Source organism: Diceros bicornis, chromosome 9 (genome assembly GCF_020826845.1).
Source record: "Diceros bicornis minor isolate mBicDic1 chromosome 9, mDicBic1.mat.cur, whole genome shotgun sequence".
Classification (NCBI taxonomy): Eukaryota; Metazoa; Chordata; class Mammalia; order Perissodactyla; family Rhinocerotidae; genus Diceros; species Diceros bicornis.
The window spans coordinates 56,401,842-56,421,996 of NC_080748.1; the positions used below are offsets into that span (position 1 = coordinate 56,401,842).

General features: G+C 42.0%; 1 protein-coding gene and 1 long non-coding RNA gene across 2 annotated transcripts in view; both read right to left on the bottom strand.

Annotated features, from left to right (window-relative positions):
* LOC131410272 (uncharacterized) overlaps nt 1-20,155 on the bottom strand; it is a 220,920-nt gene that overhangs the window by 144,878 nt on the left and 55,887 nt on the right. The window lies entirely within an intron of this gene.
* On the bottom strand, nt 10,373-12,517 carry KCTD12 (potassium channel tetramerization domain containing 12). The gene has a single exon (XM_058548318.1). It carries the CDS (start codon nt 12,352-12,354, stop codon nt 11,362-11,364), a length of 993 nt encoding a protein of 330 aa, XP_058404301.1. The 5' UTR covers nt 12,355-12,517; the 3' UTR covers nt 10,373-11,361.

A 20,155-nucleotide genomic window follows, 5' to 3' on the forward strand; every position in this document is an offset into this window, starting at 1 on the left:
GAGGTGATTTCAATGTCAACATTTTTTTTTGGTAGGTTTATATAAGAATTTTTATTCTCTTTATAATTTTCTATATTTTTCACATTATCTTCATTAAACTCCTATTATTTTTGTTGTAATAAAATATACATAACAAAATTTACCATTTTAACTATTTTTAAGTATACAGTTCTGTGGCATTAAGTGCATTCACATTGTTGTGCAGCCATCACCACCATCCATCTCCAGAACTTTTTCATCTTCTCCAACATCACCAATTTTTAACAGATAGCCCCTCCTCTTTGTCTACTAACAATCTGCTAAATATCATTTTAAGTTAATTTCCTGTGGCTTATATTGAAATAAATGTAAAGTCTACCAAAATGATTGTTTTGAAGGACAGCATTTATATAGGTTTATTTATTAGACTTTCTTATACAAAAAAATAATTCTTGTCTTTTCATAGCTATGCTTCATACATTCCCATTACTCAATGCCTGACTAACCCTGTCCTTCCACCATTTCCCTTTCAACAGCCCAGGGAACTTAACATGTGCAAAGAGCTTCTGGTTGCCTCAAACAGTACACAGACAGAGTACAGGATTTTTGACTAGACAAGTATGTTTCTGTATCTGCAAAATTGAAAAGTTTTTTAACAAATACACTGCATTTTGCTTAAAAAGATATTATGGACATTGGTTAAAGGATATTAAGACAAAGGCATGCTCATCTGGTTTTTTGTTTTTCTTTTTTTCACGCCTTTAGATTTTAGACTAAAGCATTTTTGGTTTAACAGGTGCAAAGTATTAACTACTAAGGAAGACAGAAGTTCCATAAAGCTTTATTAATAAAGTTTATTTTAGCTTCCCATATCCCTAGCTTTATTAATAAAGTTTATTTTAACTTCCCATAGCCCTAGCTTTATTAATAAAGTTTATTTTAGCTGTACATCTCTCATAAAGGCTATCGAAACTTCCTTGGAACATAAAATACTACCCAACTATCACAGAACTCCAAACTTGGGATTGAGGAAAACATTTCTACATTGTTTATTATACTAGAACTACAGACACTCTCATTTTCTGAAGACTTTCATTTCTGAAGACTGACGTGGATGGCAGTGATAATCTTCACAGAACTGCTAACAATAATCCCCATAGAACTCCAGCCCTCACTTTAAAACTTCCCTATAAGGAAATGTCATGTCACAATTAAAGGAATGTGTTTCCCATAGTTCTTCATACAGAGTGTGACAATTTTAACGTCAACCTTTTTTAAGAGAAGGAGACTCCGTTGTCTCTGCTCTTTCTTGGCTAATGATCATTTCTGGTTAATTTCCTACAGCTAAATGAGAGCTAATATGGTCCTCCTCACTGGGAAGTCACTGGTAGATTTACCAACCATGTTTGTCTGTAAAGTAACTGGGTCAAAGACAAATGTCAAAGGATTCAAGCCCCAAAAACTCTCTTCACCTGTTAGATCCAGAAACTAAAACAAAAGTATTAACTTGCCTTACTTATCCCCAAATTGACTCAAACCTGGAATTAAACTGTATGATGATAATAACACGAAACTTTTTTGAGAATTCTCCTGAGACACTGGGAGAAGGAGATTATACATTATAGAGGAGAAATACAACAACAATATAATAAAGTTTCACTGTTGTTTGTCAGAGTTACTTTGGGCTGCTATAACAAAAATACCGTAGATTGAGTGGCTTAAACAACAAACATTTATTTATCACAGTTCTGGAGGCTGAGAAGTCCAAGATGAAGGAGCCGGCAGATTTGGCGTCTGCTGAGGCACCACTTTCTGGATCATAGATGGCCAGCTGTTTCTTATGTCCTTACCTGGTGGAAGGGACGAAGTTGCTTTCTGGGATCTCTTTCATAAGAGCACCAATGTCATTCTTGAGGGCTCCACCTCATGACCTAATCACCTTCCAAAGCCCCTACCTCCAAATATTATCCCATTGGGGGTTAGGATTTCAACATATGAATTTCGGGGGGAAACAGACAGTCAGTCTAAAGCATTGTTGTTGTTTCTTACTCACATTTTAAAAGTAACACTCCCAGATCTTGCGGGCAAAACTTTGACCTAACAACTGTGTTTCTGATATTAGCTCATGGAAAGAACTTTGAACACACGTGTTCTGAGCAGAGGAAAAAACAACATATCCACTATTGTAAGGTCAGAGCATCATTGCACAGATCATTTATTTTTTAAAAGTCCTTGCAATTGTCAGTTTAAAAACCCACAACTCTCACCAACAGAACATTGGGAACAGTATACTCCACTAGTTCAGGGAGGTCAAATTTCTTTCCTACAACTCTTCAGAGGCACCTCTTGAAATTTTCTAGTTAAGATTTTCAAAACTTTGTAACAAATAATAGCCCCAGGGGAAGCCTATAATATAGCTATCAGTAAACTTGAGGTCCATCATAAAATGGAAACATTGTCAAGAGTTTCAGGTGACGGAACAGCTGCCACCTAATAACCATTCAGAAAAAAAGTACCCAAATCAGTTTAGGTCTCCTTGCAATCTCTGTAACTTTCAAGTCAGATAGAAGGATAGTCATTTTTATGTATTCATTTATGAAACTACAGTTATAATTACTCAAAAAATATATGTATAAAGAGGGATTATTGATTCTTGGTAGTGTTACAAAAAAAGTAAAGGGCAAATTTTAAGTTAGCTCTTTCTCTCCCTAATACACAAAGGAGAATGAATTAACATAAGCATTCATTCATTTACTCAACAAACATTTATTGATGATCTATTATGTGCTAGGCACTGTGTTGAGCCTTGAGGCAAATATAAAGAAATAAATGTTTTTTTCCACCTCCTATAAACGGGCAAATGGATGTCAGGCTGAGTGAAGGTTAAGACCTCACCGTAAAAAGGAGAAGCGAGCAACCCAACTCATCAAGGAGTCTAAGTCTTGGTGTCATTTCCTTCACATTCCTTTCACTCTAAACTGTGATTTTTTATTCAACGCTTTTCAAAGAAGAAAGATAAAGGCTGAACAAGAAGATATTTCTACTGCACTTTTCTTTGTATAGAGAGAAATTAGGGCTTGCTCTAACCTTGGATTCTTCCCCTCACCTACCTAGAAAGTAATAGAGTGGAAAGAGATAATAAATTAACGAGGAATAATTTGTAAATAACTTGGGAAATGTTGTCAGTTACTATACCAAAAGAGAAGTCCAAATACCTAATTTTAGAATCTGTCATTACTGTTCATCTTTTTCACTTTGAAAAACTTTGAAAATCATTTTAGTAGCTATTAAAAGTATTTAAAAGAACTGTGGGGGGAAGGTAGTCTTCATAAAACTCCATACATGCAAAGTGTATCAGGCCCAACAATGCTAAGTCTTCTGTGATTTCCAGCAGTCCCAGAAGGAAAGGCCCTTTAACTGGCCAGTTCACCATTTTGCTTTCTGTTACTGAGGGTAAAGAAAACGTACCTGAAAGGAGAGGCTGTATCTCAAACATATTAGGGGCTCAACTAGCAATTGTTGGAAGCTGAAAAGACGAGCTGGTATTTCAGAGTTCTTGGTGTATTATAATAGGTGCTCAATAAAGTACCTATCTTAGCACTATACTTCCAGGTTATTTTATCATTATTCAGCTCCCTTACTAACCCTCGGCACTTATTCATTTCAGTGTCCCTATCAGATTGGCACAATCTGGCACATAGTAGGTACTCAAGAGATTTTGAATGAATGAATGAATACTGAATGGCTGTACATGGAGAAAAGTTGCAGCAGCGAAGTTAAGAGTTAACGACCTAAAGCGGCCCTAAACACCACCTTTCTACTTAGCCCCTTCGGCCACTCTTAGGAGATCTGTGAGTGGAAAGAGAGATGCATTCTGGCCCCAAAGGGACACTGACCTTGAGGTTTCTTATGTGAGCAAAGTAAAACAGAGAACTTAGGAGACTAACATTTCCCCCAAATTAACCACCAAAAACCAAGCCCAGCATATACCAGCAGAAGTGCTCAACCCCATCACCACCACCTCCACCACCAAGTTCTTAATGGCAGAAGAGGGTGAACTCATCCCTAGATTCTATAAATTCAGAATATCTTTAATGTTTAGCATTTTATCTTTTAAATTCATGTAAATGTATCATTCTTTCTATAAAATGAAATAGATCTTTGTAAATCACTTACCAGTTAAATGATTTAATTCCCCAACTCATATATACACGTCTCAATCAGTCAAACTGATATTCCAGGAAGGTGCTCCATATTTGTTCTGTAGCTTCCATCCTTTTCCAACTCCCCAAGAGGTGCCTCATTAAAAAGTGTGGGATAGGGGGCCAGCCCGGTGGCGTAGCAGTTAAGTTCACACGTTCTGCTTTTACAGCCCCGATCTGCTTCAGATCCTGGGGGTGAACCTATCACGGCTCATCAAGCCATGCTGAGGCGGCGTCCCACATAGAAGAACTAGAAGGACCTACAACTGGGATATACAACTGTGTACTGGGGCTTTGGGGAGAGAAAAAAAAGAAAAAGAGAGAAAGGCAACAGATGTTAGCTCAGGGCCAATCTTCCAAGAAAAAAAAGTTTGGGATACATTATGGCTTCTCTTCACATGATATATCCCTAAAAACTAAGTGTCGGTCATAATTCACACACACAATAAAAAAACCTAGAATAAAAATGGAGAAAGGAGGACCTTCAGAAATAGAAAGGAAAAAAATGGTGTGTGTGGGGAGCTTGTCCTCAATATGAAAGCTACATAACACTTCACACTCCTATACCTAATGATCTAGAGTTATTTCATCCCACCATTCCCTTGAGAGCTTCCAATGAATCCTATTATTTCCATAGCCCCTAAAGAAGAAAAAAGTACCCCCAGGTCATTTCTCTCTTGGCATCACTTCACACGGAAAAAGACTCAGATATATTTGCATGTATATAAAAAGATATTCAATGTAGCAGTCTTTGGAGTAGAAACTAAAAATCTGGAAACTTAAAGCCCCATCAAGAAAGGACTGGTAACATAAATGGCAGCGCATCTGGACAATAGCATATTATGCCGAATATCACGTAGCTATTAAATAAAATGAAGTAGATCATTGCTACGTGTTCATGCACGCATTGCAAGTGTTCCAGGATATGTGGTTAAAAGAAGAAAGCAAGGCACGGAACAGGTGTAATTCCTACTGAATAAAGAAAAGGGAGGAATATCTATATATTTATATATGTATAGAATGTCTCTGTAAAGCAAGATACACCAATGGTTGCCCCAGGGAAAAACTAGGGGTTATGGGAGGAGGGAGATTTACTGTTTATTATATACACTCTTGTATGGCTTAACTTTTTCATCAAAAACTTTTAAAAAAATAAATTATATATGTGTGTATTTATACACACACTTTTAAAACAAAAGCTATCTAGAGGAAGCACAGGCAAAAGCAAAGAGGAAGGGCGCAGCCTACCTCCCTCTCCCCACCCGGCTCTCGGCTTCCTGCGCCACAACCCAGCCCTGGGCTGTGTCACCAGCTCCAACTTCTGTGATTTCTCAATCTGGGAGGCACCATGCTTTCTTTCAAGAGGAGGGACATCAGTGACGGGAGATGATTCAGGAAAGAGCCCTTATATCAAAAATGCAGATCCTCTCTCAACATTCTTTAGAATTTTATCTTCATGAATTGCACTTTTAATTAAAGCTTATCTCACAGCTTCTATTTCCTTTTCCCTACAGATTTTAAGAGGTCGTCTCTACCTACATTCCCCATGTTCAAACAATTCACATACGGTGCAAAGCCTGAAGTCAAAGAAAATGTTTGTGAAGGACTTTTCCTCCACATTCAGTACCAAACCATCTTGACAACAGGCATTCTTGACGATAAACTCTGGGAAAAGAGCATATTCACTCCTGGCCCAGCTGGCGAATTACACAGTGAGTTCTTCTGACGGCATAATGCTCACCATTAGTCCCACAACAATTTGGGAAGTATTTAGAGAACCCTGAAATGAAATGAGACCAGTGTTCGAGCCAATCCATACTCAGGAACCAAGAGGAATAACTAAAGGAGTGAAATGTTTTATTCTTTAGTGTTTAATAGAATACATAACAGGTCACATAATCAATGATTCATTACTTCACATACAGGGAGGAAAACAGTATCGAGTATTTCTGTTATACAACCAGTTGTGAATAGAGAGAACAAAAATCTTTACAGCATTTAGATGATTGAAGAAATTCTTACTTAAAGTTTGGGCATATCTGAAAAGACTTCATCAGTGTCTTTTTTAAAATAGAGAGGGATTTTTTTTTTTTTCTTGGTTTTCTGTTTCGTTAGAAAAGTCTGATAATCACATAATGATTTTTCTCCTTCTCTCTTCTATTTTGAGAAAATGGCTTGGTAATATGTATCACTTAGCATATAATATTTTCAAGAATTTCATAATCCCAGATAGCTCTGGGGGAATCTTACACTGTTCAGCAGGTAAGAGTTTTTCAGATGCCCAGAAAAATTTAAATAATATATAATTTACATCTTCAAAATTAACATCCATGATGGATGTTTTCACTTTTTGTCATTAAATGTCACTAATGCTGTTTGAGTGGTCACAAATGAATTGTCATCATTTGTATTCAATAGTAATAGCAAAATTCACCTGTCTATAGAGTTACAAAGACAGTTGTATAATAGCTTACATTACAATTAATGTTCACATATTTCAAAACACATTTAAAATAAAAAAAACCTTGGCTTGGGGAAAAAAATCACAAAACGTATAAGGTGACAAGAATTCTTGGTCAACTAGTCCATTTTCCTACCACACAAGACTATACTCTATAGTAGATATTCTGGTTGAATTTCTTCCATCTAAGTTTCAAGGGCCCCAGTAGAGAATCTAAATCTTCAAACATTAATACTTTTAGATTTTGATTGTCCAAAATTGTGACAAAGAAAATTTAACTTCAATATAACTTGTTTCTAGGAAACCCTATTTCAGGTATTATAGCCACTGGAAACACGAGAGTATTTTATTTATTTCTCAAGAGACAGACTTAGGTCATCTAGGAAAACTAATTCAGTTTTTAAACGAGCTATAGTAAAGAAAAAAACAGAAAAAAAAATCTAAAGGATTTACTCTGGTAGGTTTATAACAAAAATATTCAGTTTACTATTTCAGAAACTTAAATCAATTGAGTATTTATGATTTAGACTATAAAAGAAATTCTTAAGGAATTCAACCCCTCCAATCAATACTTATGCCTACACTATAATTTAGCATTTTTCATGTGGAGTACAAAAATCTTTTGAATATTAGATTAGAATTTACCATAATTTAAAAAGTAAAAAATTATCAAAGCTTCACCTTAAATGGCTTCAATGTAATAATAATTCATGGAAAATTCCAATAAAAATTGGAATAAGTTATGAGCATTGCCAGTTGCCTATTTTGTCTGAGAATTCACAAATTATGCATTTCCTCGGAGAAGCAACAGGCCTCATATACATATGGATCTGGTTTGAAAGAGAAGACAATTTTGGCTAGTATTATAAATTATTCCTTTGCTATCAATGCAAAAAACCAAATAAGAAACACAAGAATAAAAACAGTATTAAAAGGGAAAACAATTTTTAAGTCTTACACCTTCAAGGAATATTTTCCACAACATATAATTTGAAAAATTAGAATGAATATGGTTCATAGTCTACATGTACTAAAAAACAGACAACTTGTCAAACACTTGGTGCAAAAGTATTGAACATGGTACCTGTTTTTTTAACCACCACTGTCAACAATTCTTTTTTAAAAATTAAATGTTATTAAAATCTAATGTCACTCAGGTGTATTAATGAACCAAATGGTAATTGGAGCCATTACATATGTAAATGCACGCTACACTGAGTCAGATTAATATAGTCATAATTATCTGAATAATATATGACATTCTCCCAGGTAATTTGAATAGTGTCTTTGGAGGGCTTACTCAAATGGACTCTCAACATCCCATCCAAGCTCACAGGTGACAATCAACACTCCAGCCCACTTTGTAGATGGCTAAGGGTCCTTCTGTGGCCCAAAGCACATGGAGGGGAATGGACCCAAAAGTGCCCGCCAAGTCATCTTACCTTAGTTAGACTATCTACCCAGTGGAAAATGAGTTTCCTCCCCAGCCTTCGGGCTAAAAGCAGAATGTTTTCACATATTGACTTCCAACTTTAGAGGGGACAGTCATCCCTAGAAAAAGAGGTCGGTTTACTGTCTCTAACCATTAAATTCCCAGTCTTTGAGATAATGAAAGGGGCAGAGGAGCATTGCAGGGCAGCAAGGATGTGTGGAGGAGAAAGATGTGTATGCACAAAGCAGTGGAATAGTTCAACTCAAAGTTTTACAAGATAAATTTATAAGACTTGAGTGGCAGAGACAAAACTTTCGCAGTTTCCCATGACTCCTGGAGTTGTGAAGATTTAACGAGGAAAATCAGAATCTCGGAGTCTTGCCATATGTCAGTGGTTTTGATCTGTCCCAAGATGTTCTCAATTATGTGCTTTTTGTTGAGCAATCTAACAGAATACCATTCATGGCGGAGAAATCTCTGTGACACTCACTTTCGGCCAGTGAGCAACATTCCTAAATCATTTCAGGCTTGAAACAGAGGTAAGTTCTGATGTATTACCTAGTCTGAGAACACACTCAACACATAAGCAAACACGACCTCCTGCACTTCTGCTTTCATTTCTCTTAACAATTACAGTCTCTGCATATAAAGCTAACTTTACTTTTCTAAAAATGTAACTCCAATAAAAGACCTCAAATCTTTCTCTTTCCCAATTAAAACAAAAGAATGAATGGATTAAAAATACAGGTACCTTGATTTAAGTAGACAGTTAATCGACATATTATTAGTATACAACTAATATCTAAGCAAAAAAGTATGGAGCAAACTCAGTTTTATAATTATGTATTTTTTTCCTCACTCAACTTCCCCATAGACAAGGATATAAGAAACTCATCAAAACATGGTGCTTTAGTATATACACCATCTGATGCAAGTTACTGGGGGTAAATATAGGAAATTTTATAGCATTAGTAAATGAATTAAAAAACTAAATGATTCGTGTAAAATGTTTATATATGGTATATACAGATTGGATCACACAAGTCTAAGAATAAAACTGTTTCAATTCTTAACATCTGTTATGGACGTAGTAAGATACAGTACAAGATTCATTTTTAAAAAGAAGGAAAAATAGCGCTAATTTAAACACTGAAAACGACTGTTACAAAATCTTTAAAAACGTACTTCAGAGAAAGATGCTGAAACAAATGAAAAAAGAAAGGCTTCTCGGTCATCACAGATTATCCAAAGGAGCCTCACAGCATGAAAGACAAGGATTCATCTCCCTTCACTTATGGTGTAGACAGGATATGCAGTGGGAATTTATTCCGTGTTAGCGTAAAGGTATAAGGCAACCAGGTCTCCTTCTGCTTCTGTTGCATTTACCTAAAACACCATTTTATTGCTCAGCTCACTTTTAAGTATTTTTTTGCCTTCATTTAAAGATATTCCATTTTACAGCTATCTACAGACGGGCAGCCCATGCTGCTTCTATTTCTCTGCAGCTCCATCCCTCAAAAAGATTCCACCTTAACTTCCAAGAATCTACATGAAAGAAGTGGCATTTTCAGGTTTTCAGGTTTGCCCAGAAGTCAACATTGGCTGGGCTTGGAGAAAATAAGGATTTTTAATAAGAGCTCTTAAGTCTAAGTAACCAAAATCAAACGTTTTTTGCTCAAGTAAATAGATCTTAAAATCAGGATTTATAATCAACAAGAAAATAAAGTTCACAAACTAAAACCCTACTGGGTAGCTCTTTGGTTAGGTTATATAAGTATCAGCAACTTCTAAGTTTAGGACTCAAAACAGTTCAATAAACTGCCAGTTAAGAGTAGATCTGTTATTAATCTTTACAAAATGCTTTGCATGTTTTTGTGTACTATGTTTTTAAATGTGCACGTACTCAAACGGATGGTACAAACTACCAACTTTCAAATAATAAATGAGTATGTCTGCTCCTCCCTTCCCACCCCTCCTACCCTCTGTCCTCCCTCCCCACCCCACTCCCCAAGTTTTTTTTTTTTTTTTTTTTTTTTTTTTTTTTTTTTTTTTTTTTTTTTTGTGAGGAGATCAGCCCTGAGCTAACATCCGCCAATCCTCCTCTTTTTTTTTTTTGCTGAGGAAGACGGCCCTGGGCTAACATCGGTGCCCATCTTCCTCCACTTTATATGGGACGCCGCCACAGCATGGCTTACCAAGCAGTGCGTCGGTGCGCGCCCGGGATCCGAACCAGCGAACCCCGGGCCGCCGCAGCGGAGCGCGCGCACTTAACCGCTTGCGCCACCGGGCCGGCCCCCCCACTCCCCAAGTTTTAAGAGCTAAAGTCCTACTGCCATTCACTGCAAGAATACGGGCTTTCCTAATACCCACGACGTGCATTACTATCCAGCTCCGTTTACAGTCACTGCCAGGTGACTTCCTGCAGTGCTTGGTGACCTGGGCTATCTTGCCCTTCTCCGTTGCAGCGCTCTTTCTCCCTCTTGCCAATAATGGCTGCCATGTCAACCAGTCGAACCAAGGGCTTCTGGCGGAGAGCCGAGGAGGAAGGGAGCCTCCTCAGGCAGGAGGGGAACTTTCTACAAGTTTAAGCCACAGGCGAAGACCTTTAATTCTGCATGGAAAAGATACGATCCTTCATTGTGCCAGCACTAGATTCTTCTACTTCTACCTGTAACTTTTCAAAATTTTATTCACTTATAGTCACTGAACTGCCTCCATGGGATCCTAACTCCAGGTCCACAGTCTTCCATCCAGACTTCCAAAACTCTACCTTTAAAGAGGTCAAAAAGACCGGGTAATGACCTTTTAAAAGACTATTCTCAAACAGTCTTATCAAGTCTGATCTCTTACACCGCGAACGAGTCACAAGGGCTTGAAAAGATTGCAAGGAATCTTCTACACACTGGACAGAGTCCAATCAGGTTCTGAACAACTCAATCATTCCCAGGTACTCGGTGACTTTGTGGCCACACTGCCCCACTAGTCCAGATTGAAGGACTATCCAGGGAGAGGGGAGGTTTGAGGCAGGGGGCAAAGGAAGCCTGGGGTGGAGGGGAAGGGGGTACTTCTGGGCTCTCTCGGTTAGTGGGGTCCAAATAAGACGAAGAAGCCGAGAGGATTTGCGGCTGCAGGTTCGGAAGTGAGGGGCGAGTGGGTCTGGCCCAGCTACTGGAGATGGGGAACAGGGGAAGGGGAGGGCGTGGGGTGGGAGAGAAGATCTATAACCCTCTCCGGGGCAGGAAGGAGGGGGAATGGGCGCGCTGGAGTCACGAGGGGGTCTGGGGAGCTCACTCCCTGCAGAAGACGTACTCGGTGTAGCTGGTCCAGATCCTGTCCTCGCTCTGGTCGGTGCTGCTGGCGAAGGCGCAGGTGCCCGTGGAACTGCACGCCACCATGTGGAAGCCCGAATCGGACAGCTTGTCGAAGGCCTGCTCCAGGAAGTTGAACTTGAGGTAATAGCGTGAGGTGTAGCGCTCCGGCGGCCGGTCGGGGTCCCGGCTCTCGTTCAGGGTGTCCCCGAACACCTCCTTGGCCAGCGACGTCTTGCCGCACACGGTGATGCGTGCCACTCGCCGGAACTTGGCGTCCGCCTGCGCGTCCCTCCCGATAGTGTAGGAGCCGCGGTAGCCGATGGTGATGTAGCCCGAGCGTCGGCTGCCGTCCAACGACTGCGACGGCGTGAGCAGCGGGCCCGCCGCGCCCCCGGACGGGCTGCGGCTAGCCAGCTCCAGCGTGGGCGACGGCGCCCCGGCCGAGGAGCCCTCCTGCTGCTCGGGCTCCGCGCAGCCGAGCGGCAGCAGCTCGTCGCCCAGCGAGCCCTCTTTTTGCACCCCGCGCCGCGAGTGCGGCGGCGGCGGCCCCGGGCCGGGCTGCTGGGGCGCCCCGAGGCGGCGCACGAGCTCGGGCAGCTCGAAGTACTCGGCCTCGCGCTGCAGCCGGCTGCGCTCGGGGAAGTAATCGGGCAGCACGAGCTGCAAGTCCCGCAGGTAATCCAAGATGTAGCGGAAGAGGAAGCCGTCTCGGTCGAGAAAGAAGCGGCCTTTGCTGTCCCGGGCCAGCTCCTGCGGCTGCTGCTGCGTGAACATGCGCCAGAGCAGCGAGTCGGGCACCGACACCACGGTGCAGCGCCGGGTCACATACACCTGGCCCCCCACGTTCAGCTCCACGATATCGGGGAAGAGCGGCGGCTCTGCCGAGGACGACGAGGAGCCGCTGCCGCCCCCGCCGCCGCCGCCGCCGCCCCCGTTGGGTAATCCACGTGTGCTGTCCGCCAAAGCCATGGCAAAGGGGGTGGCCGCGCCGGGGTAGCGGCAGGGAGCGGGACCGCGCGCAGGAGCCGCAGCTGCCTTGCCCGGACGCTCGCTCAGCCCTGCGCCCTGGCCGCCGAGAGCCTCGCGGAGCCGAGCGGTGCGAGCGCGCCGCTGTGCGCCCCCGAGAGCCCGGTGCGCTCCGCCCGCCTCGCCGGCGCGCTCCAGGCGAGTGTCGGGTCGCGGCCGGCGCGCCGCTTAAGTAGAGCCGCCAGCTCGGGCGCCGCGGCGCGCAGGAGGCGTGGGCGGCTGCGGAGCGCGGAGCTGCGCGCCCCCGGGCGGGAGGGAGTGGTGGAGAGGGGAATCGATTTGCATCTTGAATACTGACGCCGCGCCCGGCTGCTGGCTCCACCCCGGCTCGCGCGCGCCCGGGGCGACCCGACTACCCGCCCCTACCGCCCACCCGTGCCACTGCCACCACCACGCCGCGCCCCCCGCCCTGGCTCCGCGCTCCAGCCCCTTCCCGCTCCTGCTCGACTTTCCTCCGCTTCGGAAGTGAACAGAGTCTAGGACAGGCCGCTTCGCAAGACCAGCCTTCTTTGGAAAGGCAGTCACTGCGCCCCCTCCCCTCCTAACCCCTCCCGGGCCCGGGGACTCTGGAAGGAGGAATAAACTTTCCAGCCTCCCCCGCCCGAGGAGTGGAAGTGCTGGTCCGCCTGTGGAACTGGCCGCTTTCAACACTGGAGCTGTGGCGCTGTCCTAGTTAGTCGTGGTGTTGCTGAAAGTTCTCGAGAGAGACAAAAAAAAATCTGGAGAGACTCTGAGGCCACCCCAGCCCGGAGGCAGCCAGGTTTTGTTCGGCTTGATGCGTAGCCTCGAAAAAGCCCTAGAAACAAAAAGCTAACCCCGGTAACCTGCCGTAGAACTTGCTCCGATATTTTATTTTGTGGGTAAAGAGGCAAACTCATTGGTTGCGAGACGTCAAAATTGGAGGAAATGAGCTGAAATGGCAGTAGAGCAACTTGAGTGAGCTAAAGGAGACCTCTAGGCGCGTTCCCCTGAGGGCCGTCGCGGCCTCCTCCCGGAGCACCTTCGAGGCCAGGCTGAAGGGGTATAGGGAGGCCGAAGGGTCCCTTTCAGCCCTCAGTGAATCGCGCCATAAAACTCAGAGGGTTTGCAGATTTAACGTAATTTAATAAAACCACCTTTCAGCCCCTGCGTGTTTATCCTCCCGAAGGTCCAGGCGCCCCCCCTCTGCCGCGCGCCTCCGTCATTCTGTTCCGTCCTTTCCAGGTTCACTCTAGCCTCAGGGCTTTTGTACATTTGAAGGCCCTCTCCAGCATCCGTCTGGTCGTGTAACTCCCGCTCCCTCCACAGTCACATTCGCCGTCACGTTGCAGCCCAGAGGACTCCTCCTCCCCCGGGAAGCCTTCCCTGGCTTCACAGGCAGGTGGGGCCACTGGATTGCTCCTTTTACCTGCCGCGCCTAACTAACGCCCAGCACAGTCTGAAATTTCGTTTTTGTGAAATATGCGAAATTTGCGAGTGATTATCTGATCTCTGACTTGGGTAAATAAAATCAAGTGCTCCTGAGCGCTGCAGAAAGAGGACAGAAGAGAGGAATAGTGAAGGATGTTAAGAATCATCAGGTCTTTTTGTGATCACTTTGTAGTGTATACATTTGTCGAATTATAATGTTGTACACCCAAAACTTATATAATACTATATACCAATTTTGCCTCAATTTAAAAAAAATCACCGGTCAATGAATATTTGTTATGCACCCGCTGTTTGCCCGCGCCAGGTCGTGAAGAATTCCAGGTTGAATAGGTGCCAAAGAGCTCACAGTGCAGCCAGCTAGGCAAGGGGTCAGACGTCTGAGCAGCCATCGGATCAGTGTGAAGTACAGACCGTCAGTCAGGATAAACCAGGCGAGATCTTGGTTCTCGATATATTTCCCCTTTTATGTAACTACCCAGTGAGCTTTGCAGTCTCCTCACGAAGTGTCATTTTTACTTTGAAACGTTTATATCTACTGAACAGTTATCTCATTCATGTCAGTGTGCTGAAATAAAATCGAGGCCCGAACCAGCTCGCTTAATTGCAAGTACAGATTTTGATACTGAATGTATTTGACCACTTGTTTTTGGTTTGTTCTTGGAATAAGTAATAGATGACACAAAAGTTGCACATTCCTATGCTGAATTTCTAGGTGGTTGTGCTACTATTTGTTATATCAGTGTCACAGGCCAGACAAAACCAGTCTCTTTTCTATAAATCCAAGAAAAGCCTTCTTTGTATCAATTCTGTACATGTTTATGTATCATTACTTTGTTCATTGTATCAGCAAATCCTGTCAGTTCTGCCTTCAGAATACTTCCAGACTTGGGCTGGCCCCATGGCTGAATGGTTCAAGTTCCACGCTCCCCGCTTCAGTGGCCCAGGTTCACAGGTTCGGATCTTGGGCGTAGACCTGCTCCACTCATCAGCCATGCTGTAGAGGCATCCGACATACAAAATAGAGGAAGACTGGCAAAAAAAAAAAAAAGAGGAAGATTGACAACGGATGTTAGCTCAGGGTGAATCTTCCTCAACAAAAAAAATAAATAAATATTTCCAGACTATTAACATGTTTCACCACCTCCCTGCCACCACCCAGGACCAAGCCACCCAGCATCTCTTGCCTGGATTATTGCATTGGTCTCCCAGCTGCTTCCACTTTTGTTGCCTACAGTCTTTTATCATCAGAACAAAAAGAGGGATCCTATTATAACCTAAGTCAGATCGTGTCACTCTGCTCAGAGCCCCTCAATGGCTTCCCATCTCATGGAGGAGTAACAACAAAAGTCCTTTCACTGGCCTTCAAGACTACGTACGTGATTGGAGCTTCCCCGCTAGTACCTGTCAAACCCGTCTCCTGCCACTCTCCCAGGAGCTGCTGGCTTTAGCCACATTAGCACCTTACTGCTTCCTCAGGGCCTTTGCACTTCCTGTTTCCTTTGCTGAGACTCATTTCCCCCTCCCCCTCGTAGTTCCCTCACCTTGTTCAGGTCTCTGCAGCAAGACCTTCCTTTGATCACCCTACTTAATGTATCACAGCCTACCCAAGCAACATCCCTTCCTTGCTTTGTTTACTGTTTCCCTGTATTAGAATATAAACTCCAAGAGCTCAGAGGTTTGGGTCGGCCTGATTCGTTACTACATCCCCAGTGCCTTGAACAGAACTGGCGTATAATAGGCATTTGATAAATACCTGTTGCTCACTCATTTATTCCACCAATATGTATTACATGCCTACTACTGTGTTTCAGGCGGCGTGTGAAAAAATACTCTCTTCCCTCTTGGAGCTTACAGTCTCATGAGGGAGACAGATAATAAATATGTAGAGAAGTCAGTCCACTTCAGGTAGAGATAAATGCCTTGAAGAAACAAAATTGTGAAATGAGATAGAGGACTGAGTGTGGGGATACTACTTTATACAAAGTGGCTGGGAAGGCCTCTCCATGAAAGTGACATTTAAGCTGAATAATAAGAAAGAGACAGCCATGGCAAGTTTTGGAGGAAGAGCGTCTGGAGGAACAGGGCAAAGCAAGTTAAAGGTGTCTGGATTAGGAATGAACTTGGTACATCTCCCGGTAGAAGTTTGTCTGTTCTCATCTGCTTGTATCCTGTGAATCTCCAAAGCACCCTTGAAGAGATCAGTACAGGCTCAAATGTGAGAGATACTGCCATACCTAGACACAAGCAGCATGCTACCTTCATTTTCTACCAGTTGACTTAATGTATTCATTTACCAATAAGCTGATCTACTGCAGGAAGCCACTGGTATTTCTTTATAGAAGCCTACGTTATGCATGAGAGGCATAGTAATGAATGAAACAGGTGATGAGAGACTGAAGGAATAATTTTCTGATTAATTTTGTATGTTCTATTTCGTGCCTTATTGGTTGGTGTCAGGAAATTCAAGAGGAAATATAATTAGGGAACTTTAACGTAGGGACGTAGTGTTTATGGGGGAAGTGGGAATCGTAACACCTTAGCTTCGTTAGGATGTTCCATATGCTTCATTGGCAGAGAGTAGGGGAGGATTTGGGAAACCACTAGCCCTGTGTCTAGTTGCAGTCCAGTTTCTAGTGATGGATACATTGATGATCATTGTTCCTTTTCAAGTAAGTCTTTGTACTTTCCTAAATAAGGGGCAGTGTCCCTTGGAAATGCTTTGTCCTTTTATCCTAAAGTGTAGGGTATTGGAAATATCTCTGGACCTACGTTCTACTCTGATTTGTGTCTTCTCCCACCTACTACCTTCTCTTCAATCAGCTCCCCCACCTCCGACTCCCAATGTCCTTAGCAAATATTCTGCGCACCAGAGATTTGAGAAAGGAATGAGGAAGATTAAGAGAAATGTAAAGTTAAATAGAGAGAAAGAACTAGGGGAAAATAAATTGAAGATTGAATGAATTTAATATGTGAAAATGATCTGGAAGCTGTAAAACACCATTCAAGTGTCAGAATCATGATTTCCCAACCCCTCTCACGGTGCCTGACAAGTCTACTCAATAAATACTGAATGAATACTTGAATGGCAGAAACATTAAAATGAATGCTGTGAGAAAAAAAGAAAAGAAACAAAATCAGGAATTGCCCCAAACAAGTATTTAGTTCATTTCTCATTCTCCCAATATGTGTGAATCATTTCTGTATGCAGGCTTTAAAAATCAGTGACTTTTCGTGTTCAGAGGGAGGAAAGAATTGGATACAGAGAGATTAAATAACATTGTTTAAGTAAATCAGGGGATAAAATTATCTTAATAAAGATTTGGTAAAAGATATACCAATCTCTAGTTTTAAAAAAAAAGAGAGAGAATGTTATATGAGGGATATTGCCAAAATATTAGGTCTAGAAAACGAAGAAAATCCTAGTATCACTAGTATACGATTTTTATACTTAATATGACTGGAGAAACAAAAGTTAATAATTTTGGAAAATTTTAATTTTTATTCCTGTTTCCTTATAAACAGTATTCGAAGCTTTTCTAGGAAACAAGTAATAATATAATAACAATCATTTATGTAGCGCTTACTATGTGCCAGCCCTGTTAATAGAACTCTACATGTATCAACACATTTAATCCTCACAATAGCTCTAGGAGGTTGGTACTATTATTACTCAATTTTTAGAAGATCATATGAGCAAATAAGTGGTGGAACTTGAATTTGAACCCAGGCAGTCTGACTTTAGAATCTGTACTTTTAAACACTGTAATTTACAGCCTCTCACTTCTTTAAGTGCTTTATATGTATTAAGAAATAGATTCTATTTTTTCCCCCACTTTACAGATGAGGAACCCAAGGCAAAGAGAGGTTGGGTGACTTGACCAAGATAACACAGCTGTTTATCCCTGCTAGGGGCAGAAATGGTATTCTAACATCCGTGTGCTTGTGATATACAGGGCCAGTCACCAGAAACACAAAGCAGTGACTTGAAAGAACTAGGATTAGGAAGGAGTTAAGTTCTTGGCTCTGGTTTCTACCTGCTATCAATGGCGCAATCCTGCCTCAGATAGGACTGGCAAGGACATATGTGAGCCCACAGACAGAATGGGCACACCATTGTCCTACTCTGCCCAACTCAGTCCTACACACACACATAACACACACACACACATAAATATGATTTTATTTCTGGCTCTCTCAAATACCATTATGGTTTGCAAAGCACCAGGTTCTTGGTAGGTTTATTTAGTTTTATTCTGATCTCATTAACTCTAGACAAGGACAGAGTGAGTGCCTGGAAACTGCTGAGATCCAGGTCTCAGTATTCAAAAGCAAGCAGTATCCAATGGTCTTCAGGGGATGGTAAAATTGAACAAATATATTCTACTTGTGGCTTTACACGTCAAACTGAGCACAAAAATAACTAGACCTCACACACATGGGTGATCCTGGAATTTCTGACCAAGGCTAATTATTAACTTCACTGATGTTTCAAAAGAATTTGAAGGCCTTGGTTCCAAATTGCGATATTAAACTTAGAGGTTAACTATGACCAAGTTACCACATTCTATACCAGTGCTTCACTGTTCTGAGGGCTTTCATATTGTTGGGTTCTTGATTACCACAACAATTTTGGGCGGTGCCATTCAACAGTGTCACAAGTGAAGAAAGAATCTCCGAAAGTTTAGGTGACTTACACTGCCTTTCACGTAGCACCATAATGCAAATGGTGCCACGCAGGTAGCTGGGCTGCAGTGCTGACATGCAAATAGATGCTTCCTGACTCCATGTTCAGTGCTCTCCGAACTCTTCAGCAACCCTGTCAAATCTACTCAATCTAACTCCTCAAATGAGGGTTAGCATTCAAAAAAATCACCTTGGAGACTATATGCTTCTTTGAGAGATGTCAGAATCACTCACCTTTTTTTTTTTTTTGGCACATCTATTGAGAAATTTTCTTCAGAGCCAGTTCCATTACTTTATACTTATCCCAAATTTGGGGTTGATCTCTTTTTACAAAGCTGCAAACAGGGCACTGCACGGCAGGACAGACCCACGTGCCTGAGAATAAATTAGGACAAAGCCAGTTTTCGTGAGTGTGAAACTAAGGTGAAGATGATCAAGTATTCACCTTTTGGTGTGGGGTTTTAAAGATCTCATCCCTGGAGTTCTCTAATATGCTGAATCGTACTGAGTTTAGGTTACTCAGAAAGAAGAAGGGCTGATTCAACTGCAGAGATTTTATTATGTGGTTCCAGAAAGTCTGCATATTTCACTGTGAGATTTGGACAAGAAGCCAAGCCACTGGCTAGACTATAATGGGTGACTTCTTATGTAATTGTAAGATCATTTGTCTGATATAATTAAGGAAGGATTAAAAAAAAATCTTTCCCCAATTTTCTTTCCAGTTACTACAGAAATATGCATGATATTTCACAGTAGGAAAATGGCCTCAAACTATGCTAACCTTTAAATTTATATTTCTTAATATGATTTGTTTTTATAAAATAAGTTTCTTTTGCTAAAGTGTAGGTGAGAAAATCATACACTGTGGAGTTGGATGAACCTATGTTCTTCTCTTGGCTATGTTACTTAAAATCTAAGATATTGGGCCAAGTTATTTAAATATTCTGAACTTCAGCTCTTGATCTTAAAGCAGAGTAAAAACACTGACCTCGTTGAACTCTTGTGAGATTAAATGAGATGATATAAAGCATTTCATTTCACAGTGTACAGCACATAATGGACATATCCTAAACATAAGTTTCTACCCCCACCTTCCCATGCCCGTCTCCATTGCACATCTGTAATCCAAGCAGTTCCCTGTTGAGTGTGCTTACCTTTCTGTTCTCCTAGTATTATTACTCTTTCTCTTGGATGACATCTCTTCAGTAGTATCCAAAATGGACAAGGTAAATGGCATTCATCTGCAGTTCCCCATTCTTCCCAGTAGTCAGTCATTTCTCACAAATTTGCTCTCTGATTGGAAGATTTAATCAAAATCTAGGCAGCTTGGAACTCTCCATTTCAGAGCTTATTTCTCATTCGAGACTTTGCAACTCAAATGACAATTAATAAAATTGCATAATTTTATCTCTAACTAAAAGTTCAGCCATGGCAACATCTGGGAGGTAAAGTCTGGGAAGGGATGGAAAGAAGTGTAGTCCGGGGGCCTAAAAAACTCCAGGTGTCCTTAAAATCTGAAGAGGGTGGCTTCCTCTGTGTGCCCAAGCCAGGGGCCTAGGCCGGGAAATGATGAAGAACCGAGCCTGAAGAGAGCAGAGCAGCAAGAGCACCAACCCACACAGCAACTGTACTCTTTCCCCATAGCTCCCAG